Source organism: Pogona vitticeps, chromosome 2 (genome assembly GCF_051106095.1).
Source record: "Pogona vitticeps strain Pit_001003342236 chromosome 2, PviZW2.1, whole genome shotgun sequence".
Classification (NCBI taxonomy): Eukaryota; Metazoa; Chordata; class Lepidosauria; order Squamata; family Agamidae; genus Pogona; species Pogona vitticeps.
The window spans coordinates 125,370,506-125,398,046 of NC_135784.1; the positions used below are offsets into that span (position 1 = coordinate 125,370,506).

The window sequence follows — 27,541 nt, forward strand, 5'->3', positions numbered from 1 at the left end:
GCACAGAGGCTTCTGTGGTTTAACTCTCAGTGCTGCCACATCCCTTTTTTATTTTATAGTCACTTGTAAAAAATAAATCACGCTCTTGTGGGAGTGTGATTAAGAGAGGTGGATGGGCAGTTGGGTAGGTGGGTGTCTGACTGGTAGACATTGGGCCCACAAGGGTGTTTCCTCCGCACTCAGTTCTCTCTCTTTCTCCTACCCTCTTTTCTCTCCTTTTTTTTAAAAAAAAAAAATTCATTCATTCATTCATTCAGTCAGTCAGTCTCCCTCCCTCCCTCCCTCTCTTTAATCTTTTAATTTTAGTTTTTATTTAATTAATTAACCTTCTAAAGGGCACCATAGCCAACTGCCTGCCCCCCAGGAACCCCCCCCAAATTCCTCAAATCAGGGATTGCGCTGTTGCACAACCCAAATTCCAGGCTGCTCAGTTGCACCACGTGACACAAAGCAAAACCGCATGCTCAGTTTCTCATAGCTTCCCCTTGCTCGACCAATTGAAAAGAGAGGAAAGGCATGGGGGAAGCTGCCTTTTAAAGGCTCTGTCTCCCAGCCCCCTCCTGGAGTGTGGCATCATCAACCTGCACTGCCATTGTCTAGGAGGTCAGGGAAAGTGTCCTGACTGCAGAAGCTCTGCACCTTACGGGATGAGCCTAATCTCTAATTTCCCCCAGAAGGCTGCATACCCCTACATGCCATCATCATTTGACAGCTTCCCAGGTTTTGTAGAAATATATTTCCCTTTGCAGGAAGTTGAATCCTCTCCATAGGCTTAGTTATTAGAGATAAAAATGTTGATCTAAAATATGTTAGTATTTTTTGCTCTCAAGCTTTTGCTCTTAGCGGTGTGCACCACTGGAATAAAGCCCCTGAGAGCAGTCTTTGAAATTGAATTCAGACCTTGGTGCTGTAAAAGTTTCTTCATCTGTCTTTCTCATCAGCTGTACATAAATAGGTTTGAGGCTCTCCTGGCACAATGTCTTTGTATGTGTGAATACAGAGTGGAAAGAGCTCCACTTAATACTTTAACCATAATTCAGACAAGCTGTTTGTGTACGTAGACTTTGAAACTACAGGGCTCCTGGCCGTCTCTGGCGCATCAAGGCCTTTGGTGGATCTCAAGGCATTTTGGAGATCCTGTATGTCAAGTCCTCGGTCAGCTCTGTCCCTTACCCACTTTGGCCTACCTCTTTGTAGGAGCAAAGGGACGTGGTGGCGCTGTGGGTTAAACCGCAGAAGCCTGTGCTGCAGGGTCAGAAGACCAAGCAGTCATAAGATTGAATCCACGCGACGGAGTGAGCGCCCGTCGCTTGTCCCAGCTCCCGCCAACCTAGCGGTTCAAAAGCATGCAAATGCAAGTAGATAAATAGGGACCACCTTGGTGGGAAGGTAACAGCGTTCCGTGTCTAAGTCGCACTGGCCATGTGACCACGGAAGATTGTCTTCAGACAAAACGCTGGCTCTATGGCTTTGAAACAGGGATGAGCACCGCCCCCTAGAGTCGAACACGACTGGACAAAAATTGTCAAGGGGAACCTTTACCTTTACCTTACCTTTGTAGGAGCAGATGCTGAATGTTACGTGTTCTCAAAACTGCTTAATTGTCCTACTGTATCATTGTTCATGGAGACAAACTGGTGCAGACTAGAATCTGGCTGCTTCCATGGGTTTGGCCATCTGTATAAGCACAAATGAAAGAACAGCTTGGTTGGTTGGTAACTAGAGTATGGACCATGTTTACAACTTTCTCCATGTGATGAGGATATACATTTATATTAAATTCACTCCTGATGTTGGAAAGGAAAATAGTGAGGAATGAAAGGATACCCAATGTATAATTTCCTCATGGCCAGTTCAAAGTGAATTGCTCATCTTAGAAAGGCAAAAGGCAAAATATGGAAAGCCTACAATGACGGCAAACACATTATATAGCACTGGGCAGCTATAGTTATTGTTTGCTATAACTTTACTTGTTAACTCCAGACTATAAATTAGAAAGTTACTGTGAAAGAGTTAGTATATTTGGTTAATGAGCTAAATTTGACTACAGTGGACCCTCGACTTACAGACGGCTCGACTTACAGACTTTTCGAGTTACAGACTTCTCTGGCTGCAAAATTTAGATTCGACTTACAGCCAGAGAATCGACTTACAGACCAGAAAAAAACCAAAATGGAATAAAAATAGAATAAAAACCACTGGTTATGGGATTAATCGATTTTCAGTGCATTGTAGGTCAATGGAGATTCGACTTACAGAGTTTTCGACTTGCAGCCACCATTCCAATACGGATTAATTCCTTAAGTAGAGGGTCCACTGTATTCATATATTGAAAGAGGAATCTTTTAAACAATTATGCTTTTATATTAGCTTTTAAATTTATGTTACATTGCTACACTCTAACCCTTATCAAAATGAAACTGAAAAATCCTAATCATGATTTTACCCTTTTTAGTTCACAAATTAACCTCCAGATCAAACCCCTAGTTTAAATATTGGTTAATGCTTTGGTTACTTACTTGGAATTTGACTGCTCCTTAATTACTAGTATATATATATTTGTCTACATGCATTCAGTGTCTTTTCCCCAATGGACAACTCAAATCAGGATACCTGTTTCTCCTTCTCCCCATTTTATCCTAATAACCACCCTATGAGAAAGATTATGCTGAAGGAAAGGAATTGGATAATGGTTGGTCCGTGAATTTCATGGCTTTGGGGGGACTAGAATCTGGCTCTCCGTCAAACACTCTAACTACAACATCACATTAGACCATTAGGGAGTGAACCTACCTAGGTGAACTTGACATCACTGGAGACAGCCTCTCCCTCTCCCCAGAAGCCTTGCCTTGTTTTGGCTCTTCTCAAGAAAAAACAAAGGGGAAAAACTGAGCTGTGCTCCTTAAACAGTGAAGAGTGTTCCCCTGCTTTGTAGTATCCTACAGCTTCCATGACTGAACAAGGAACGCCATCACAACAAGAATATTACAGAAATATTGTGCAAAAAAGGAAATTTCAATTTAAAAAAATCAAAATTCTAAGAATTAAATTGGATTCTATTTGGAACTATTTAGAAGTTCCAAATAGAGTAGTCCTAGAATGAGCTGGATTTTTTTAGCATGTATACATTACTGAAACCGACATCTACGTTGGCTTGGGCATGTCATGAGAATGGCTGATGGTCAGATTCCGAAAGATCTCCTGTATGGAGAATTAGTGCAGGGAAATCACCCCAGAGGGAGACCATAGCTGCGATACCAGGATATCTGCAAGCGGGATCTGAAGGCCTTAGGAATGGACCTCAACAGATGGGAAACCTTGACATCTGAGCATTCAGCCTGGAGGCAGGTGGTGCAGCATGGCCTCTCCCAATTTGAAGTGACCCTTGTCCAGCAGGCTGAGGCAAAAAGGCAGTCCTGGAAACAGCAAAATCAGGAGCTGGACAGGGGACAGATTTGTCCTCAGTGTGGAAGGGATTGTCACTCTTGAATTGGCCTCCTCAGTCACACTAGACGCTGTTCCAAGTCCTTTATTCAGCGCATGTTACCATAGTCTCTCGAGACTGAAGGATGCCTAATCTAATCTAATCTAATCTAATCTAATCTAATCTAATCTAATCTAATCTAATCTAATCTAATCTAATCTAAATTGGATTAGGTTTTTTTCTTTCCATTACCAAATTTTTAACTTAATTGATAACTGATTTTAATACATTGCCTAAAATCCTCTTGGTGATTTACAGATGGATATGTTAAGTTGTGTAACTCACCTTGTGCAATCAGGCACTTGGCTTATAATGTTACCAGTGTCATATTAGGCACTTCAGTAGGATGAATTATGCAGTTCGACTTGTTATGTGCCATCAAGTCATCTCCAATGTATGGCAAAATCATGAATGAGCGATCTCCAAAATGTCCTGTCCTCAACAGCCCTGCTCAGCTCTTGCAAACTCAAGCTTGTGGCTTCCTTTAGGGAATCAGTCACCAACAGGATTATGGCCATTAGTTTCTATTTTTACCAGACATGGACATACTACTGTTCGCTGTGCATCTGCTTCTGTATTGTAATGTCTGTGTAATGTAGGAGAAAAAGGTAAGACAGAAGCAGATGAAAGTGGCTGGAATCCTGCTCTGTAGCTATGCTGGTAGCTACATTGGGGCTATGGTGGATTATGGCTATATTAATTCTATACAGATAATGCAGTTTTGAGGGTAAAGGGGGATAAGAGCAAAATCCATAGTAAAATGCCTTCTCCAATCATTATTCTTCCCTCACCCTCTTGCTTATTTTGAGTGGAAAGCCCAGGTCTTAATCATGCTTAACACTATTAAGTAAGGTAGAATTATTTTTCAATAAGATTATTTGGTTACATCTGTTCATTATTCCCTAAAGGAAATTACATTCATCTCCTGTTGTTTGTGTAATTATCAGCTTTAACATAACTGCATTTAGTTTTTCCTTTGCTTGTTTGTATGCAAGCTGAATAAAATCCTTGGAAGATATTAAACAGAAAGCACATGCAGTCTTTCAAAAGTCCCATTGAATTTCTGTGCTTTCTTTAGGATTGTTCTCATCGATTATGCGAGACCTAGCCAACATTACACATGATGGCCCCAAATGGATTGTGTTAGATGGTGATATTGATCCAATGTGGATTGAATCTCTCAATACTGTCATGGATGATAATAAGGTAAGAAATACAATTGAAAAGACTGTAAGTATCCTGGTGTATGCAGAACGAGCTTCCTTTTCCAGATGCAAACAAATGTAAATTGTGCAATCAAACAGCTGTTGAAAATCTTACAAACTGGTCAGAAAACACATACAACCACAACATTTTCAAGTTCAGGAAAGGCAACCACTCTGACTCAAAAATGCCTTTCCTAAGGAGGCTCACCTGGCATCTTCACTAAAAGGTGATGTGTTTTAAGAACTACTCTAATGCATTTACCTCTTTGCTCTTTTATCCTACTGCTAGTTTTAATATGATTTTAAATTCTGATATGTTTTATTGTCTGCTGCCAGTTTTTCCATGGTTTTTCTATTCTGCTTCTTCAGTTTTTTTTTTATGCATGTCATATATTATTATATTTTTCTCTAGTGCTACAGTGCTTTGGTCGGTGGTCAGTTTTAAAAATGGACAAAATAAATAAATGAAACAAAAAATCTTACTTCTTACATATTTCTAAATGAATATCTTGACATAGTTGAAGAGCCGTTTATACTTTCAGAGATGGTACTGAAATGTATAAATATTCGTTCTGGATTCCCAGAGGAAGCAGAAACAGCACATCTTCTGTTATTTATCACCAGTAGGATTAAACTGTGGAAGGTTAGGTCTCTAAGAATGGCAGAGTATTGACAGGTTAAGTGTGAGATGATGTTATTCTCATGCTTGAAAAAAAAAACTAGAGAAAGCTAGAGCAACATTTTCATCCTGTAAAGGTTGGTGATGTTTTAGGGACAAGTGTTATGCGCTCTATATGGGGCAGCCCCAGAAAACTACTTGGAAACTTCAATGAATACAGACAGCTGCTGCCAAAACGTTGAGTGCAGCAAAGTGCTTGGACCACATAGCCCCTTTGTTCTAGCAGCTGCACTGGCTGACTCTCCATTTCTGAGTGCAATTCAAGGTTATAGCTGATGTGTTTCACGGAGGCCACTGTGGCTCACATTGTTCTTTGTATCCTGAAAATGAACAGCTTTACTCTTTGCAGGTGCTAACGCTAGCAAGCAATGAAAGGATCCCCCTCAATCCCACCATGAGGCTGCTGTTTGAGATCAGTCACCTGCGGACTGCCACCCCGGCCACTGTATCCAGAGCAGGTAAACGGCAGGGGAGGGATGAAGGTGGCACTTCCTGGGAGAAAGAGGATTTAGTTAGTTAGTTCTTTTATCAGAGGCTCCTGAAGGAACTGTGTAAGGGGTATTCCTCTTCCTTTCTCATCCCATTTTCATTTTGTATCATGTCCAATTAGATGAGCTTGGTACAGCCCTTAGAAAATGTCAGGCACTTTGTAAGTGTGTAACAGTAACAGTAATCAAAGACGCTTGCCAAATTTCACATGATTGTCACATTTCTAGATGTCAGTACCTGCTCACGCTCATGTTGCTCCTTGAGGATGTTTGCATTTGGCATCAATGTGCTCGTCTGCTTTATCACTTTATCACACTCATTCAAACAAGGCAGACGAGGTGGACTTGCCATGAGAATGAATGGTGGCAATTTCATCTCAAGTACAATGAAGAAATAAACAATGGCAAGATTCAGAGCCAAAATGCATGATGTACCAAAGGAAGACACCTCGCTCCAATGTCCCAGCTGCTGTTCTTACATAATCACATGAGATTACTATTTTTTTAAAAAATATATATTTGGGCCAGTATCCTCAAGAGCAGGATGCCCCACCAATTGAGGCAGGCTGGTGCAGATATTGCCACTGTGCAAGCGTTGACACCTTGAAGAAAACCCATTATCTGCTTGTGCAATAGCAATGTTTGTGCAAACAGCATGATCCGGCAGTCCTGTGCCTTGTAATTCAACTGTGGAAAGAACTGAGTGACTCCAGCTTTGATATTTTTATGTCTCTAGGGATCCTATACATCAATCCAGCTGACCTGGGCTGGAATCCCCCTGTAAGTAGCTGGATAGACAGACGGGAAATCCAGTCAGAACGAGCTAACCTGACAATTTTGTTTGACAAGTATTTACCGATTTGTCTGGACACCCTCAGAACCAGGTACAGTTAAATAGCAGAAATCTTGCTTTGATGCAGTGAAAATGTATATTGGTATGCTTTTAAAAACAATTTCTGCTAAAACCCAGGCCTGCAAGTTCCTCTTGCAACATATTTGATCAGCTTATACAGTTGTTTGAGCTCAGTATAGGTCACTTTGTATGGTTGTAAGCTATTATCTGGAAGAAGAGCAGAATACATGTGTCATGACTAACTAATAACATGTCATTGGGTGCTTCTTTAATGATATTACCTTTGTAGAAACAGTATGATAACACCTTATGGAAAAATCATTGAATAATAATCTCCCCAAAATTCCTAGTGTGCCGTCTCCAACCTATGGCCACTGGTTTCTGTACACTGCCATGTGTGGGGAAGGGTGGCATAATCCTTTCTGCAAGTATGAGGTGCTGAATCATAAACTGAGAGCTTAGGGAGACCTTCTGTAGTAATCTAGTTTTGTCAGATAGTCTCTGTAAGTGGCTGCAATAAATTTCAACCAGAAACCAAGAAGAGCTCCAGTTTTGGAAAAGGGTGAACTCATATGTACTTCCACACTAACAAAGGTTACCATGCCAATCTAGCTAGCTAACATATAAGCAAAAATATTAACTTTGAAGAAGAGTGTCGGTTCAGTTTTAGGTTTTAATTTGCAGATCGTACAATAGAACTTAGTTTATAAGCTATCTTAGACATGGATCTGAACTCAGTTTACCATAATACTACTTACTTGATGTGAGCCATTGAGGAAAAGAGGAGAGCTCTAGCAGCATACAAAGCCTGTCCTAGTGAGTACAACTTGCAGGCTATTCGACGTGTTTGTTGCAAAGTCCAACAGACTGCCAGGAGATGTTCCAATGATTATTGGCTTCAGCTCTGCTCTCAGATACAGATAGCAGCAGACACAGGTAACATCAAGGGAATGCATGACAGTATCAATCAGGCTTTAGGTCCAATACAGAAGAAATCTGCTCCTTTGATGTCTGCTACAGGCATGATCATCCAGGACTGAGCACACCAGATGGAATGCTGGGTGCAGCACTACTCTGAGCTATATTCCAGAGAGAATGTAGTAACTGGAAAGGCATTAAATAACATCAAGTGCCTGCCTGTCTTGGAAGAGTTGGACAGCAAATCAACTAGCAGAAATAAAAGCGGCCTTATATTCCCTCGTCTCCGGCAAGGCTCCTGGGAAGGATAACAGCCCTGCTGAAGTACTGTAAAGAGATCATAACCACTGAGCTATATGAAATCTTTTATCTTTGCTGGAGGGAAGGTGGAGTACCACAGGACATGAAGGATGCAAACATTGTCACATTGTACAAGAACAAAGGAGACAGGGGCAATTGCAATAACTACCGTGACATCTCTTTTTTCAGCGTTGTAGGGAAGCTGCTTGCCCGTGTTGTGCTGAAGAGGCTCCAGGTGCTTGCAGACAGAGTCTATCCAGAATCACAGTGTGGATTTCGAGCTAATAGATCCACCACTGACATGGTATTTTCCCCAGACAGTTGCAGGAGAAATGTAGGGAACAACAACAGCCACTCATTGTGGTCTTCATAGATCTTAGAAAAGGCTTTTGATTTGGTTAGCAGGGATGGTTTTTTAAAAATACTTCTCAAGATTGGATGTCCACCTTGACTCCTTAACATCATCAGGTCCTTTCATGAGGAATTGAAGGACACTTAGTTTTTGATGGCTCAACATCAGATCCCTTTGACATCTGAAGCAGAGTGAAACAGGGCTGTGTCCTCGTGCTGACCCTGTTTGGGATCTTTTTTGCTGTCATGCTGAAGCACGCCTTTGGAACTGCAACAGAAGGTGTCTATTTCCGGACTAGATCAGATGTACTGCAGCTAAAACTGTGCTCACGACCTGGGGTTCAATCCCAGGTAGCGGCTCAAGGTTGACTCAGCCTTCTATCCTTCGGAGGTCGGTAAAATGAGTACCTAGCTTGCTGAAGGGGCAATGTGTAGCCTGCATAATTAAATTGTAAACCGCCCAGAGAGTGCTTGAAGCGCTATGGGGCGGTATATAAGCAGCATGCTTTGCTTTACTTTTAGATTGAGAGTGAAGACCAAAGTCCAGCTGAAATGCATGTGGGATTTCCTCTTCACCAATAATGCAGCTGTTGTTGCCCATTCTGCTGAAAACCTCCAACAGTTCATGAATCGTTTTAGCAAGGCCTGCCAAGACTTTGGATTATCAATCAGCCTGAAGAAAAAACAAATCATGGGCCAGGGCGGGGACTCACCTTCCTCTATAACCATCTCCACGCAAGAATTGGAGGTTGTTCATGACTTTGTGTACCTTGGCTCAACAATCTCTGACATTCTCTCCCTAGATGTTGAGCTGGATAAATGCCTTGGCAAAGCAGCTACCATGTTCTCTAGACTCACAAAGAGAGCATGGCTTAATAAGAAGCTGACAGCATATACCAAGATCCAGGTCTATAGAGCCTGTGTCCTGAGCACACTCCTGTACTGCAGTGAGTCCTAGACCCTTTGTGCACAGGAGGAGAGGAAGCTGAATACATTCCATATGCGTTGCCTCCGACGGATTTTTGGTATCAACTGGCTGGACAAAATTCCAAATAGAGTAGTCCTAGAACGAGCTGGATTTTTTAGCATGTATACATTACTGAAACAGCAATGTCTACGTTGGCTTGGGCATGTTGTGAGAATGGCTGATGGTCGGATTCCATAAGATCTCCTGTATGGAGAATTAGTGCAGGGAAATCGCCCCAGAGGGAGACCACAACTGCAATACAAGGACATCTGCAAGCGGGATCTGAAGGCTTTAGGAATGGACCTCAACAGATGGGAAACTTTGACATCTGAGCATTCAGACTGGAGGCAGGCGGTGCAGCATGGCCTCTCCCAATTTGAAGTGACCCTTGTCCAGCAGGCCGAGGCAAAGAGGCAGTCCTGAATCCAGCAAAATCAGGGAGCTGGACAGGGGACAGATTGTATTTTTCTTCATTGTGGACGGGATTGTCACTCTCGAACTGGCCTTCTCAGCCACACTAGATACTGTTCTGAGTCCTCTATTCAGTGCATGTTACCATAGTCTCTCAAGACTGAAGGATGCCTAATCTAACTTATTATTCAGGATGTAAGTCCAGAAAAGTGCATATCAAACCACACTCGTATTGAGTCAGATGTTGGCATTCCTAGAGGGGTCCTAATTATATCTTCTCCTAGAATGAATAAATGCATGTTAATAATTATTACAAAGGGGTTGAGTATTTGATTCCTCACCTTGCCTCCAAGGTGAGTGAACAAGGGAATGGCAAACCACCCCTGAGTACTGTGTACCTAGAAAACCCTGGAAAAGATCATTTGGAGTCAGAATTGACTTGACGGCACATTTACATTTAGACACCTCCAGTGGCTGTCATAGAAGAGTAACCAATAACCAGATGTGAGATGCCCTGGACATAATCTTAAAACAATATACATGACTTGGAGAGACATAAATGTGCTAGAAATAGTAGCCATAATGCTGTGAAATTTATCCGTTTATATATAGGTGGAAAAGTGTTAAGAAAGCCATGTTTCATTTCAAAAGAGGAAGCTTTTACAAAATGAGGGAACTGATAAAAGAAGGTTGAAAGAGAAGGTCAAGTCCTTCTAGAATACTCTGGGATTTCTCAAATTGACCATAATAGGAGTTCAGCTGGAAAGCATAGCACAGGTTGAAGAAGTCTAAGAGGGCAGCAGCATGACTAAGAAGCAGAGTCAGAGTATCAGAAGACAGAATTAGAAGACCTGTTTAGATGGGGAAAAAAGTGACTGAGGGCAGCACATGCACCAAATATCAGAGAGCAGAACAGTTCTGAAACCATTTCTCCTACATTGTTAGAAAGATGAGTGAGCTGTCTGGTGAATTGGTTGGTGCAGGGGGGGGGGAGCTAGGACTAGGGAGACCTAGATTTATATCTCCACTTCATTGTGAAGCTCACTGGCTGCTCTTGGTCAAGTCACAGGCTAAAATTTATTTATTTATTTAATTTATTTAAAATGCAGCTATAATAAGCTTGTTGAATCAGTGGGAATTTGACGGGTTAACTCTTCCCCTGTCTAACAGGGTTGCTGTTGGGATAAAAACGAGGAGGGTAAAAATATGGAAGATGAGGAATTCTTGTGGGGAAAGGTAGAAAAATAACAAATATTTTCTGGGTGTCTTTTTAAAAAAAGGACAGAAATTCTTAATACGGTATCCTTACACCTCAGAACCCTAACGGGTGTTGAATTTATGAGTGAGACAGATGGGAAAGGATCTTTTCTTTTTGCTTCCACCTTTTTTCCTTCCAGTAGTTTTCACAAATCCAACCATCAGTGAGATTGCCTTGGAGCCATGAATGAGGCAAGAGGAAGACAGCCTGATGTCTTGGGTATGCTCCATGTGGATCTCTCAGGATGGGTAGCAGATGGTTTCAAAATCAGTGTATTTTCTAGAGCTAGCCTCTCCGATAACTATATTTTTTTTTAGCAAACTGTAGGGCTGCTCAGGGTTCACATGTCTGTAAATGTAGCCTAGGCCATGTAAAATATGAGATGAAAGGGCTTATTTTATTACTCTGTTATTTGACCACTTCTGAACTCATTTCATTTGTGGCAAATCAGTGCCCTTAGCAAGGCTTCCATTTCACTTCTTTCAAGAGGATCAAAGTTTTAAAATGGCTCAAACTTATGATTACAGTTATTACTTGGCTGCGTGCTGATGGTATTTTATTCCTCTCTGTACCACTGGGTAAGAAAGATATACACAATGGAAGTTTTTTAAATGTTAATGTTCGGAAAGAGGATTTATATGCCTATCTGCTCATATTGTTAAATGGCAGTCATACTAAATCCAATTAAACTTCATAAGTTTCAATTCTTCCATTATAGATTTAAGAAGATTATTCCAGTTCCTGAGCAGAGCATGGTTCAGATGCTGTGCTACCTCCTTGAATGCCTTCTTACCAAAGAGAACACCCCACCAGATTGCCCCAAGGAGCTCTATGAGCTTTATTTTGTGTTTGCTGCTGTCTGGGCTTTTGGAGGTGCTTTGTTCCAGGACCAGGTAAGAAAATATATACCTGTGACAGTTCTGATGGATGTGGCTTCACATTTTAAATTAGCAGCTTCCTGGAAGGCTGTGCTTCACCTCCAAAAGGGAGGGGGCAGGGCAGCAAACAACAGGATCTATATTGACATCTGGGATGGGAAACGGATTCATAGCTGCTCCATGTAATGCTAGAGCAGCGATGGCAAACCGTTTTGAGCCTGAGTACCTAAACTGGGGGGGGGGGGGGAACCCGGCAGGTGGTGGAAGCGGCAGTGGCAGAAATCAAAGTGACAATGGAAGGGGGAATCCTGGGCATGTAGGTGTGTCCAAACCCCTACTCTGGTTCCGCCTCCCAACCCCTGCCAGCATCAACTGCTCTGGGTGGGTGCCTGTCGGGGTGCTAGCACCATGGCTGTAACCACCTCCTCAGGTTTGGCTGCCGGGGGTAGCAATCCTGTGACTTATGGCTTGTGTGCCCACAGAGACGGCTGTTGCACGCCTGCCATAAGTTCACCATCACTGTGCTAGAGGAACCCAGAAGTGAAAGGTAACCCATACTGAAAGGTGGGATAAATTGGAATCAGAGAGACCTTAGTTAGTCAGAGGAACATCGCCCAGAAAAGAAGAGACTTTTTATATACATTTCTGCAACATGGTAAACCTAGGTTCTGTGGGAGCCCCAGCTTATCATGGGCAAGGCAGAGTGCTGGTTCTTCTTTCCCCAAATGCTGTTGTTTGTAGCGGGAACAGCTAAGACATGAACTAATCTGTGGTTTCCTTTAGCTGGAATTCTGACCTGTTTCTCTCCCACCGATTCAGAATCCAGGGTATATTTGTAACTTCTTGTAGTAGAAACATCCCAGAATACAGTATTAGCTGCTGTCAATTTTGCACATATTGCTATGTTCGTAGCTTGTTTAGCCACTCCTGCAGCCAACAGGATTTACCAGGTAGAATGCATTGCCATATTGCTTTTTGTAAGCAGACTGAGGCTCCCATTAGATATCTGGCTTATTGGGGCCAGTGAACTGTAACATACTCACTAGGGAGAACTGTTATTGAAATTCACTCTGCAGAGTTTGGCGCTCTCTCTCTCTCTCTCTTTGTGTGTATTTCTATCCTAGCATGAGGTTTCCACATTGAAATGAGAATTGGTAGCAACTCTAAACTTGCACTCTTATTGTACATTTGTAGGACTTAAATTCAGTGTAACGGAAATCAGCTAAACTGATGCTGAAATTACATTGACAAATACTTTGGGATTTGCTCCACAATTAGCAAGGGTGAATTCGAAGTATTTTTCAATGATCACATGGTGCGAACACCAGTGCAAATCAGCCTGGTTTCTTTTGCTTCTAATTTGGAGTTTTTCTCTCTGCCACTGTGGGCTCCCCCCCCCACCCCAAGGTGGAACAATGTTAACAGTATATCTGTGAAAATTCTCAGTCATTCAAGTGTGGTTACCTGGAAGTTGAGTCATGGCAACTGGGCACCTTTCTTGTTAGGTTGAAATGTTTTGTTACTCATCCAAGTAGCTTATTCAGCTACTTAGATAAGTAGGGAAACATTTCACCCTAACAAGAAAGAAATCCACTTCTGGCTTGATGCTGTGATGAGAGAGCAGCAGGAGGACGGAGCTCCATCCCCTGGGCTGAATTCCCTGTTTGGAAACCCCCTAGGGGGTTAAAACCACCCCAAAGAGGTGGTGAAATGGGGGAAGAAACCTGTTAATCACAGGGGGACACACAGTGGTTACCCACGTTTGAGCCAGGAAACTCCCCAGTCAACTAGTGGGCAGAAATAAGCAGCTGAATTATATTGCTTGCAAGTCGTCGACAGCCGGCAAAAGAAGAGGTGATAAATCAGCCAATTTAACATCGTCGTTACCATTGGGTGAGATACAAAATCTTGATTATACTGCTCTATGACTATCCCTGGATGGATTAATCCCTTTAACAGAAAAAAAGCCCCCACCCCTAAACTGAGCAGCGGTGGATCTGGAGAAGGGGAAATAGATGCAAAGAAAATAAATTGGACATTAATTAAACACTTAATTATACTTCAAGGAAGCAAGTTTGGTATTAGTTCGGTGTCAAAATCAAGAAATCTTCCTCTTAAAATTATTTTAGCCAAACAATGCTGGGAGTCAAACTGTTATGACTATCTATAGTGTTGGGGAAAAAGCCCAGAACATGACCTAGGACACTCAAACTCAGAACTTTGTTTTGACTTTCCTTCCTCCCCCTCCCCTCGAGAACTGACTAAAACATAGACAATTAACTTTAGAAAGTCTAATACAAACAATAAGTGAATGGGGCTGTCAATTTATGTCAGAAACTGGATTCAAATTAACCCTAAAGATGATCAACTCACTAAAGTGGACTTATTAAAGCAATTATTGTTGAAACTGGACTAACTGCTCTAAGCTAATGGACATCTTTTACAGCGGTGCTTTGCTTGACGACTATAATCCGTTCCAACGAAATCGTCATCAAGCGAAAGTAAAAAGCCCATTGAAATGCATTGAAAACCAATGCATTCCAATGGGTGAAATACCTCATCGTAAAGCGAAGATCCTCCATAGGGCAGCCATTTTCCAGTGCCTGTAAACTGAGGAAACACAGCGGGAAGCCATTTTGAAACAGCAGGCAGCCATTTTGAAACCCGACAATCAGCTGTGTTGATCGTCGTAAAGCGAAAAATCGGTTCCCGAAGCAGGGAACTGATTGTTGTCAAGTGGATTTTCCCCATCTAAACACCGTTTTGCGATCGCAATAGCGATCGCAAAATACTCATCCTGAAGCGATTTCATAGTCTACTGGGGTAAGCGTCTAGCAGGGCACCACTGTACTTGAAATACGAGTACTTGACATCTTGGGACATAATACTACAACAAGGGAAATTTTGGGATGAAACAAAATCTACCCTTCAAGCAATCTTACAAATTGTGAGATGCCATAACGAAGACGTGAAATCATCCAAGGAGCAACTAAAGAAAGGCTATATTCAACGGGAGACAGGGAATAGTGAACAAGGAAATGTGAGGGTGGAGGATGATGTATGTCAACCAAAAGAAAGGCTGGAGGAAATCAGAGGAAAATTTTTAGGAGAGTTAATTCTAACCTTATAGCCGAGGAGAATTTTAGCTGTATTAAGGGAAGATAAGGGGAGATAATCAGCAGAATTAATTAAAAACAGCCTGGAAGATCTATTGGAGATAGATCAAGTGCATAAAGATCTACTGAAGATAGATCAAGTGTATAAAATGTTTTCAGATGACACAAGGGACGGCAGAATGTTTAGGGAGATAGAAACAAGAATTGGGAAAAGACAAATAACAGAAGGAGTTACTTAGAAAGATGAAAAAGGGAAAAATATTAAGGTGGCCCTCAGCATTGAAAGCATGTACAGTCGTGCCTCACAAGACGAGATTAATGCATTCCGCAAAAATCGCTGTCAAGCGATTTCATTGTTAAGTGAAACACATTTTTCCATTGAAATGCATTGAAACCCTGATAATCCGTTCAATGGGAACGGATTGCCATCGTAAAGCAAAAATCGCCATAGGAAACATCGTTAAGTGAAACACGTTTCTCAAGCGAACACAGCCGTCTAACGAAACAGCGACCATTCAAATGCCCGTTTAGCGAAGCGAACCCGTGCTGTCAAAACCATCGTAAAACGAAACACAGGGACCCGGAAATTAACCGTCTTGCGAGGCAGGGTTCCCACCATCATAGAGTGAAAATCGCCCATAGGAAACATTGTTAAACAGAGCGCAAGATCGCTCCGGAAAACTAATCATTAAACGAATTCGTCGTTAAACAAAGCAATCATCTAGCGAGGCACCACTGTATATACTTAACTTCTGGGATTATAAAGGGGCATATCTTATATATTATAAAAATTGAATTAAACTGAAATGAGGGATCATTAATTAGGGTAAAGGCATAACACGGTGGTTTTAAAGGTAAATTGAAGCTAGATATAAGGATGGGGCAAAACAAATAGTAATGAATATATATTACATATGATATTGATACAGACATGATAGAAAATGTGGAGATAGAAATGGCTAAACAATTATATAAAGAAAACCTGTATAAAATGCTTTAGATAACACTTATTATGTGTTAGGACTTGCTTAGTTATTATTGGTATAAAATACAAAGTTTGTCAGTTAAATCACCTCAAAATTATACAGATTTGGAACCAGAATTACTTTTATTAGGTATGTTTCTAGAGGATTTTGAGAACATTGTATACTCTGAGAGCAATATTATAATAGTAGCCAATATTGTATACTAAAATACACACACAGACGGTTTAAATGTTTAAAAAATGTGTAGATTTTGAAGAGACAACTAAGAAGACATCAAGACACAAAAACCAGATAATTATAAGCAACCCATGTAACACGATGTTTAACAAGCATGAATTGAATGCAGATAGATTGAAAAATTAATAAAATGTTGAAGATAAGAAAAAAAGAAAGAAAGAAGTCCAGTTGCCATGACTCAACTTTAAGATAATTTGAACTGTGTTTTCTCCATGTGATTTTCATTCTACAAAAGGATAGGACTTGAAAATCTGTGTGCTGTCATGGTGACAGTGATGCTGGAGTGTGATATTTTGGGACTCACCCCTCACAATCTTTCTCTCTAATTGTTGTAAATCAGTTTCTATTTTTTGAAAGCAGACTCCTGAGTTTTGCAATGTAACGCCTTATCACTGCATTGATATGTGGCGGTCCAGCCGCCACACATCAGTTTAGCACTAGATCATGTATATTCAGAAAGAAAAGCATAAGAAAGGAGATTCAGGGATTGCTAGGTGGGCAGTATCACTTTCCTTTGAAACTGAGCTTGTCAAAGGCACAGTTAACAGCTAATGTAGCCCCTTATTGTCAATACCATATGTCTATGGAACCAATCTCTTTAATTCCACAAAACACCAATGAAGTCTTGTGTCAGTTTTAGACAGTAAGTAAAGAAGCACACCACTGTGTAGCTCTCTGCATTCACCTGTACTTACTGATAGTACACCTTTGGTACTGAAGCCAATAGCAGCTCAATTCCATTCAAGAGACAGATCTTGCTTCTGCTCTCATTCCACTATTCAATATTGTTTGGGAGCGAAGTCTCCTATAGAGTACTCCTCTACAATACTGGCAGGATAGACTTTCCTTGGTTTTTATGTCCCCTTGTAAACACAGGGACATTTGATCATCGTCTGTCAATAACAGGAACTGAAGAGAACGTCCTTTGCCTCACTCAGCCAATGTATTTTACTGTATGCCTCCATGGGTTATCTTGGTGTTGACTGGCACCAGAGCAAATAGGACTAACAGTCTTTTTAAGATTATCTTCCTTGATTTTGAGATGATCAGTTTTGATCTTCAAAAAGATCTAGAAGATTGTCTAAGGATTCTCTCTCTCTCTCTCTCTCTCTCTCTCTCTCTCTCTCTCTCTCATAACTGACACAACATTGAGTAACACATTCACAGATGCGTGTGCACCAATCATGCCTTGATCCCTAACTCTAATTTTAAATCAGCTAACAAGGTTTTCTTTTGAGCCCATTGCAAGAGCAGATATCAGGATTTTAATCCCCAAGACAATGTCCTTAGTAGCTATTACACCATCCAGAAGGGCCAGAGAGTTATGTGCCCTCAGATGCGATTCTCTGTTTGTGCAGTTCCATCCAGACAAATATGCATTGGACTTTGAGATGGACTTCTTGCCTAGGATTGTCTCTTCACTGTACTGTACTCACCTTCTTGTCCTTCCACATTCTCTCCCTCTCCACAGTCATCTTTGAAGAGAATGATGCATTCTCTTGATATCAAAAAGTCCCTTGCCTTCTACCTATCTAAAACAAAAGACATTAGAAAAACAGTCAAACTCTTCATTTACTACCATGGTCACAAGACAGATCAAGCTGTTCTTCTCAGCTGTTGTCAAAGTGGATGCTTTCTGTGATCAAACTAACATATGATCTAGCTAAAGTTTATTTACCGTCCATAGTCAAGAGTCATTCAACTAGGGCAGTGAGTACTTCCAGATTCAGCACGTAAAGCAGCAACACGGCCCCAGACATCCACTTTGCTGAGACACTATAGACTGAATGTACAAACCTTGGCATCCTTCAGCCAAGCAGTGTTGCAGTAATTATATGCTGGTGTGCTATCCTTCCACCATGGTTTGAAGCCAGTAAGTCACTCAGTTGTGTGATTCACAGATACCACAACGAGGAAGAACAAGTTGCTTACCTGTAACTGTGGTTCTTCAGGTGGTTATCCATGAATTCATACAATCCAGAAATGAGGAGAATTTTCCTCCCCTCTCTGACACACCTTTTCTAGAACTTTTTGGGTTGCAAATGGAGAGAGATTGAGGGAAAGCCATGAGTGGCTTGAAGCATGCACATAGCGAACTGGGGAGGGTCAAAGGTCTTTAACTTTCAGCTGTGCACTCTGGAGCATTCTGGATGGGAATCTACCCAGCTATCCAACTGTGTGAATTCACAGATAACCACTCAAAGAACCACAGTTATAGGCAAGGAACTTATTCTTTTCTTCTTTTTTGCTATAGTTATTCTGAGATTGCTAAAGCTCAGCTGATTTTCTTGCCTGGAGAACTGCTGTCTTATTCTCCTAGATGCAGAAAACAGAGTTTATTCTTCATCACTTTTGATTGGTACCATGACATGAGGGATGAAGGGAGTTTTCCCTCCCAGATCATTCTGCATCTAAATTAGTTGTCTTATCCAATTATTTATTTAATCTTGTTTTTTTCACCTCTCTTATTTAGTCATTAATTTAGTATTTCACATCATTAATGAAGGCCTGGAGCATTCTCCTCATTTCTGAATTAATTTTCTCAGTTTTTGATGACATGCCTTAGTAATAATTGGTATGTCTGTTGCTCCACAGTGCATTTATTTTGGTTTGAGGGGATTTCTAATAGAGAAGGCTTTTCATACTTTTGCAGGAGGAAACCTTATTTTCCCATCACCTGTTCCAGAGTTTCAGGTTCTTGTTTCTTAAGATGATCCAAAATGTCTCAATTCATTCCAGTCTTCTGACTAGTCTGGTGATTTTCAGGAGCTAATGACTACAGTATTTTCCTTTTTCCCCTGTCTAATTACAGATATACATTTTATAATTAATTTTTTTGATCAATACATTTTTAACCCTGACCATATAATAAACATGTAACGCTTGATATGCCTATCTCAGGGCTGCGATTTTCTGAGAGTGAGATAGTGAGCAGCATACGTATAGTGGTCAGTGTCCATAAGGGCCCAAGGAAAAAAAACAGCCAATTGGTTCCTTGAAATATGTGCATCGAACATGCTTTATAAAGTGGACATGTAGGTTCATATGTTCTGGCATTGAACTACTCTTGATGAAGACCAGTTAATTTTCAAATACTCCTGTATTTTATGTAGTACTCTGTGTTGACCAGTTTTTCTTGCTGTGTGCTGTCAGTAAAGCAGATGAAGACATAACTTTATTTTCATCTCTTTTGACTTGGGAGAACAAATGGTTTTTTGAGCTTTGCAGAGCTTATCCTTTAACCAGAAAAAGAAATAAGAAAAGAAATTCTGACTTTGTGTACACTGTAAGATTAGTTTGTAGCGTTGAGAATTAAGATCACTTCAGGGGAAATTTCTTAATCACAGTTCTTTGCATACTCAATGTACTATCACATTGCTTTACTTAGCAGACTGTGTAAGTCTGGGGGGGCGGGGCAGTGAGATGTGGTTCAACCAAGGCTGTACCTGATTTGCTTGAGTGTGGTATAACCCTTGGATTTGCACCCAGGGGTGGGTTCAATGTTTAAGAGTATGCAATTATTCAGTTTTGACGCAAGCTCCTCAGTTTTTGTGTTTGAGTAGCTGTTTTCCCTTAGCAGACACAAGAATGTAATCATGTCTAAGCCTTAACATGGTGTTATGTGCATCCTGATCAGGCACAGCATTACTTTTTGCATTAGAACTTCTTTCTAATTATTCTACATTCACAATCAAACCATGGGGACTTCTTATGTTCTTTTTGTTTTGAATTTACATATTTTTTTTAAAAAAGATAAGAAAATAAGCCAAGATTTACACTCAAAAAAAATCACACCTCACAGAGATCTTAAATATAATAGTCTGGTAGTCAGTTGAGAATGAAGCATGCATTAGAGTGAAATTGTGACTGAATTCTTCTTCCTGTGCTTTTTTTTTAGTGGTCTTCAAACAGTTTCTCTGAACAACCTCTCAAAAGGTGCTTCCCCACTAAAGTGGAAGAATCAGTTGTCTTAGAATGAAACAAGCTGTCAGAATAGCATATATAACGTATATAAATCATTTCTGATTCAGAATCACAAGAGTTGAAGTTACGTTGAGGATATGTCTCATAGACTCATTGTCCTTGAGGTTTTTATGCTTAATCAGACTCTTATTTTATTTAAAACCATGGCTAATTCTTATTGCTTAAATGAGAAGTAGTTTTCATTTAGGACTTTGGTTGAAGTGCCTAACATTTGTGGTTTTTCTGTGAGTTTTCAAATTACTCCTATGATATTTTGCTCTGTCAGTGCTTGGAATTGTCTGAAAGCATCCATCTTGACTGCAAGACTGTCGGGCAAGGTGTGTTTGGCGTTCCAATCGGGCAAGCTTTCCCTTTACAAAGTTGCTCTTGACAGTGAACTCTCATGTTTCTTTCTCTGTTTCTCTGTAAATGTCAGCGCTAAAAATCCAAAGAGCTGTAGTCTGAATAGAACAAGCAAAGATCTGGTGAAAAATGATCCAATATAAAATCTGTTTATTGCTTGCCATAGAAATTGCCCTTAGTTCTGACCTTTTGCTGCTGAAATGTCAGAATAAACAATATAAATGCCTTCCAACTATTGGAGGCTGTTAGGTGGGCAGCAAGGTCCCTCACTAAGAAGGAGGGATGGAGGTAAAAGCATTAAAATCAGCAAGCTTCCATTACATGAGCTGCTCAGATTTATCACTGCTGTAGTCATGTGGGTGGCTTGAATTCCTTCAGTTTAACATTATTTTACTGCAAAAAGAATACCAGTTGCTCTCAGTCCTTTCTTATCTCTTCCTATATCAGCAGTCTCCCCTTCTACCAATATACTATTTATTCTTTTGTGTGTTTTTTCACTCCTTGGTAAGGTGTGAGTCTGAGTTCTATGGATCACCATTAAAAAGTAAAACCACTGAAAATTTTGATAAAAGTAAAAAAAGAGGGACGAGACACTTGACAAGGCTGAATATAAGAGAAGAGCTGGAACAGCAATGGTTGTTTGATAGAAAAGCTTCAAATCTAGAAACATGACAGTCTGTGCCTGTTTGTTGTAGGAAAAGATTCTTGTGCAGCCAATGCAAACATTTTTTTGGCCTTATAAAAGCTAGGAATAAGAGCTATTATTAACTCCCAAGGAAGAATAAACACATGAAATTCTTGACAACCTCTGAAGCATTCCTAGGTTAGTTGTCATTAAAATACCACTGATCCTTAGTGGGTGTTGGATAGCTTCAGTGAAATGAACTCCTGGCCTCAGTTGAGTTGCTGCATTGGAAAAGTGTCCAAAGCCAATAAATCTGTGGAAAATAACCTGCAAAAAACCTCAGTGTGAATTGAAGGTTAGCTAAGCAGCAATCTCTGGACCAGCATCTTCCATTCACCACCTAAACCCAAGTACAGCTTTCAAAACACATGGATTTCTCTAGTTTTGTTCAACATAGTAAGTCTTATTATTATGCTGGCAGGAGTGGGGTTAGACCAGTTGCATCCCAACATATTTCCCAAGATGTACAACTGAACAGACTGTCCTGCGCTGCAGTAGCACAGCCAACAGCATTTCCCCACCACTTCGGCGGGCAAGCCAGCTTGTGTACCTTTGTGAAAATATTATCGGGTGCCTTGCTATGAAATGCCTATAGAAAGTGGCCACCTTCTATAAGCAGGCTGATAATGAGTGGGCTGGAATATTTATTTATTTATTTATTTATTTTATTTATTTTATTTATTTATTTATTTATTTATTTATTCATTCATTCATTCATTCATTCATTGTTTCAATTTGATATTCTGCACCCGCTAATGCCACAGCACTACTCTGGGCGGTTCACATAAATTAGACAAATAGCTAATACGCTAAAAACATTATATCTACCTGTGTAAAAACAGAGGGTGCCAGAGTGTTAAAGTGCCAGAGTGGAAAAGCTAAAAGTTACAAAGATACAAACACCAAATAACTGAATGGAGATGTAAAAGTACCTCAGCTCAACTAAGGTCAGAATGGAAGGCCTCCTTAAAGAGCCATGCCTTTAGTTGCCTCTTAAACGTCCCCAGGGAGGAGGCCATGCAGAGCTCCTCTAGGAGCTAATGCCACAAAGATTAAGCCACTGCAAAGAAGGCCCTACCTCTTGCAGAAGGTTTATGGGCTGCAATGACCTAGTGGGTTGGGCAGTTGACACTTGTAGGGGCAAGGCGCTCCAACAAGTTATACATTTCACTACTGGCTTGCTCTACAAACCATGCTTAAGACAGCAAACCTGTACCTAGTTTAGTCTGACACTTCCAAAAGGTCTGTTGAATGTTGCATCTAGGCACCTGTTTTCTGTTCTGGAACAAGGACATGTTGCACTGAAATGGAAGCTTGCATTGACTGACACAGGAAGAGTTCACTGTGCGTAGCTTAATGTAAGTCTCCTGCTGGCTTCAGCTAATCAATTGAATTGTCTGGTTGTGTACACAAGTTTAATTAAGTCTGATAGATCTCACATCAGGCAGTTTCCATCATGGATAATTGTTTGTTCAGGGTACTAAGATAAAATTGTGCATAAACTTAGAAGGAAATCTCTCTTGTAGACGTTTCTCTTGGAAGAATTAAAAACAGGACTTGCCTTGGCATAATAATGGTGAAAGATGATGAGTGGTGTTGATTTAAAGTTGAAAATCTTACCATGCCTAAATAGTTATCTGTTGTGCTAAAGATTCCCCCCCCCTCAATGTTTTGCTTGGCAGCTTGTAGATTACAGAGTTGAATTCAGTAAATGGTGGGTGACACAGTTCAAGACTATCAAGTTTCCTTCCCAAGGAACAGTATTTGACTTTTACATCGATCCTGAGACAAAGAAATTTGAGTCTTGGTCCAAGCTCATCCCCAAATTTGAATTTGATCCAGAAATGCCATTACAGGTGAGTGATTGCACTTTATGTATTTGAAAGACAGAGATAAGCAAAGAGGCCAAATAAGAGTATATTGTCTGTTAATTTGTGCTTATTATTACTGGAGTGTGAAAGCAATTATTTGTATATAAGAATAAGACTTATGTTTTGTTAACTAGAACAGCCTTCCAATTAATTTTATGGCAGCGATGGCCAACCAGTTGTTTCTGTTTTTGCCATTTTCTCTCCTTTGCTGCATGATATTCTATATGGTTTTCTTTCTCTATCTTTTCTCTGATGATGGGTGAGGATAATATTCAGTGAGGAGTTATGTGCTGAAATCCTGTTGCTTAGCATAGTAAATTGCAAGTGTAGTAGGCCCATTAATCAGTGGAGATTTAATGAGTCAACATCTCTGTAAGTTTCATGGATTCAATGAGCCTACTCTAGTTACAGCTATGCTAAGCAACAGAATTTTAACCATTGTTTGCTTAAAACAGGGATAGCGAATGTGTGATCCTCCAAATGGTGTACTGCAGTTTCCATAAGCCCCAGTCAGTTGTCAGGAAGGGTGGGAGTTACAGTGAAAGCCTTTGGACGACCAGAGGCACCCCATTCGTGTTATGGAGAAAAATAGGAGAATGCCAGTCATATAAAGCACCTTTAGTAGATGTCTCAAAGCACCAGATAGATTTTAGTGTGTTTTGGTTTTGATCAGTTGTGACTGGCAGTTTGGCATATCCGATTTCACATGTGTTTCCTATCGATATGGCATTATAAATGTGTAAATAGATTTAGGTAAAGGTAGAGGTTCCCCTTGACATTTAGTCCAGTCGCGTCCAACTCTAGGGAGCAGTGCTCATCCCCGTCTCCAAGCTGTAGAGCCAGTGTTTGTCCGTAGACAGTTCCTGTGGTCACGTGGCCATCGTGACTAGACACGGAATGCTGTTACCTTCCCACTGTGGTGGTACCTATTTATCTACTTGCATTTACATGCTTTTGAACTGCTAGGTTGGCAGGAAGTAAATAGATTTACCTATAGATAAATAATAAATTTCTTTCTAACTTATTTCTAGTTTGATCAGTTTTCCTAGGGGAAAATGGCTGCACAGGAAGCAGATTGCGATCAAAGACCTTAATTTGTTTTTCTCTCTGTGGGATGATTGTTTCTGTGTACAGTATTGGCCTCTTTGTCTAATAACATGCAAAGATGCCTGCCATCGCAAGTTCCATCTAGTGGTGGGTAGGCAAATTCAATTAGGGCAAAGTTTAATAAAAAAACAGCATCAGCTCCTTCATCTCTCCTTAAGGGAATCATAGTATGTACAATTTGAAGGGAATGTGTATCTAGATCAACCAGTTAGTATTAATGTAAATAAAGCTTAATACAAGACCTCCCCCCACATCCTGTGTCTGTGAAACATACCACTGCTCTTTTTCTGTCCTTTGTTCCTTTCCATTCTTACCAGCCACATTTTGGTATTCTGGAACAAACTTAGGAAATATAATTCTCATTTTTCTGGGCCAGAATGTTTACTGGGGATACTGGCAAATGCAAGCTTTCATTTATTCTGGTGTTTCCTGATGTGCACAACATATTTTTTTTATTGTTGTTCTAGACTCACAAGACTATTAAAGGCTCAAACTGGGTTATTGCAAGCAAACCTTTTGAGAACCACTAACTTTCTGAGATGCCATTTCTTGATCTCAAAGAGGCTTTCAGGAAAAAAGGGTGTGGGTGCATGATTGAACACAGAGAATCTTTCTCTTTCAAAGAAACCCTGGGCTCACAAATGGCTCTGCTTCTGCCTAAGCCCTTGCAATTGATTCACATTAGTGTCGGGTCTCATAGATATATGTAGCATGATTTTGCTAAGGCAAAAATAAACAACAAACACAACAACAAACACAACAACAAAAACAACAACAAAAACAACAACAAACACAACAACAACAACAACAACAACAACAACAACAACAACAACAACAACAACAACAACAACCCTGTGAGCTCTGCCACTTGAGCTTCCTTAAGGATGAACACATTGGAGAACTTTTTGAAACTAACTAGTTTTACTTGAAGAATTATTAGCAAGCATTAATGATATGTTCTGTCTGTATCTTTCAACCTTGCCATGTATCATGCCTGCCTATTCCCACATTAAAAAAAATAGTTCAGAAAAAATTAGAAAATGGCCATGTGCCCCCCCCAAAAAACAATACAAATGCAAGAGCAAGTGATACCTTTATTAGACCACACACGAAAAATATCAAGCAATGAACTACTCTCAAGATCTTGGTGCCCACACAGCCTGTGAAAGATGAATTATCATGAGAAGCTAGCGGTCTGCTATTTGCTTGATAATTATTAGTGCTCTAATAAAACTCTCACCTGCTCTTGCATTTGTTTAAAAAAGATATCTCTGACCATTTTTTTGTTTCCTTCCTTGCACACAGTTGGAAAAAAGTTGTATTTAAAACAGATATAATGCATGGATATTTTGCGGAAAACCATCTGTACGAATGGTTGTTTTAGGTTTTTTGGCTGTTTGGCCATGTTCTGGAGGTTTTTCATCCTAACGTTTTGCCAGTCTCTGGGGCTGGTATCGTCAGAGGACAGGAGTTAGAACTCTGTCTGTGTTCTGGTGTAGTATGTGGGACCAGAACACAAACAGATTTCTGGCTCCTGTCCTCTGAAGATGCTGGCCACAGAGACTGGTGAAACGTTAGGAAAAAAAACCTCCAGAACATGGCCAAACAGCCGAAAAACCTAAAACAACCATTGGATCCTGGCCATGAAAGCCTTCAATAATACATCCGTAATAAGCTTCATTTCTATGGTGAATTGGAGGCCTGCAGGGGCACATTTTGTCTGATGCCCCACAGTACTACTTATCAGTGGCACATTTCTGGCTCACCCTGTGAGGGTGATTTGAGCTTATTCTAAATTCTTTCCATTCTTCCCTCAGGCATGCCTGGTACATACCAGTGAAACAATTCGGGTGCGCTACTTCATGGATCAGCTCTTGGAAAGAAGGAGACCTGTCATGCTGGTGGGAAATGCAGGCACAGGGAAGTCTGTGATTGTAGGTGATAAACTGTCTTTGCTGGATTCTGAGGAATACCTAGTGAAGAATGTTCCTTTTAATTACTACACCACGTCTGCCATGCTGCAAGGTAAATCAGCAGGTGAAATGGCAGGGAACAGAATAAATTGAAAAGATATTTTCTTACATATAGAAACAAAATTGTGGTATGAAATGCTCAGAAGAAATGCTTGCTCCAAATCTGAAAAGGTCAGAAGGAGATTTTTTTTTTCAAAGCCCAGTGCAGCTGAATTGAAGTATAGAAGTTCTTGTTTTTCCTATTTATGATTAGTTTGTTTTTGTAAGGATTTTAGAGAAAAAAATGAACACATGGAACAGAATTATTACAAGAGAGAGAAAATGGAATCCTTTATCAAGTGGAAGAGTAATCTAAATGAAAGGAGAAAGTAAATTTTGTCAGCATGTTGTATTCTGCATAAAGCTGAAGTGATTTTAAATTGTAGCTAGCTAGCTAACTCTAGTTGAAAGTCTTGAGCTTTTTTTAATACAAGAGAATTAGTTGGCCCGTTCAACAGCTGTAGTCTATGTTGTAGGGTATAGTAATAATTGAGAGTACCATTTTGTTTAAAAAATGGACCAGATAAATATATATAAAAGTATGAGTCCTTGATAATCGTAACATAACCCAATACTGCCTTTAGTAGTACTGCTCTGAATAGAAAGAGCTGTTCCATCAATACTTTCCCTACATCACCTGATACTCAACATGTCGCCAGCAGGAGCCAGAGTCCTAGAAATTGTCCTTCTAATGTTTCCTGTCCAGTTTGAGTGCATGTCAGTGTTATTCCCTCCCTGCAATTTTGCCCTAAATAGCCGTTCATTTTCTCACTGTGTCATCATTCTCTTCAGAGCTGATGTGGTTAAAATGGGGTTAAAAAAATAATGGGATGTGTGCTGCTACACACGAGTTAGCTTTTCATGAGGAGAGAAACAATTCTGGTTTAACTTATCTTTGAAGATGTTTGAACTCAGACTCAAATATTGATCGTTTAAAATTTATTTTTCCTAGCATATTTGTTTAGTTTTGATTGAACATTAAAAACCAGGCATATTAGTAGTTTGTATGTTTTACAACAATAAAATAAGCCAGTTCTAGCCAGATATATTTAGTGAAGACGAATGCGGCAGGCAAATTGTCACTTCTTACAACTTCCTCCATCACTTAATAATTCCAGGCACCTAGTCATAGTTTAATAAATACCGTAAATAAACAATGAGGATTGAGATTGAACATCTATATATGAAATACCCAGAAGGATCCATACATTATATCAGTGCATCACTCTTCCACTATCTGTGTTAATTCAGTCTGTTGCATATATAATTTACGAGTGTGTACATTCATAGGCTCCTGCCCTTCATCCTGCACACCAGTGCATTCAGGGTCATTCAGATATGTATCATGGTTTAAAGTTCAAAGTAACACCAGAATTTGTGTGGACAACATTCATGTGTTGGAAGCTGCA

The 27,541-nt window shown here is 40.3% G+C and overlaps 1 protein-coding gene across 1 annotated transcript in view; it reads left to right on the forward strand.

The window, feature by feature from the left end:
* The window catches only part of DNAH9 (dynein axonemal heavy chain 9), a 259,117-nt gene that overhangs the window by 80,378 nt on the left and 151,198 nt on the right, over positions 1 to 27,541 (forward strand). Inside the window, exons 33-38 of the mRNA XM_072990379.2 lie at positions 4,563 to 4,690; positions 5,718 to 5,826; positions 6,593 to 6,740; positions 11,633 to 11,807; positions 22,825 to 22,998; positions 25,938 to 26,145. Coding sequence (XP_072846480.2) covers positions 4,563 to 4,690; positions 5,718 to 5,826; positions 6,593 to 6,740; positions 11,633 to 11,807; positions 22,825 to 22,998; positions 25,938 to 26,145 — 942 coding nt within the window. The remainder of the gene's footprint in view (positions 1 to 4,562; positions 4,691 to 5,717; positions 5,827 to 6,592; positions 6,741 to 11,632; positions 11,808 to 22,824; positions 22,999 to 25,937; positions 26,146 to 27,541) is intronic.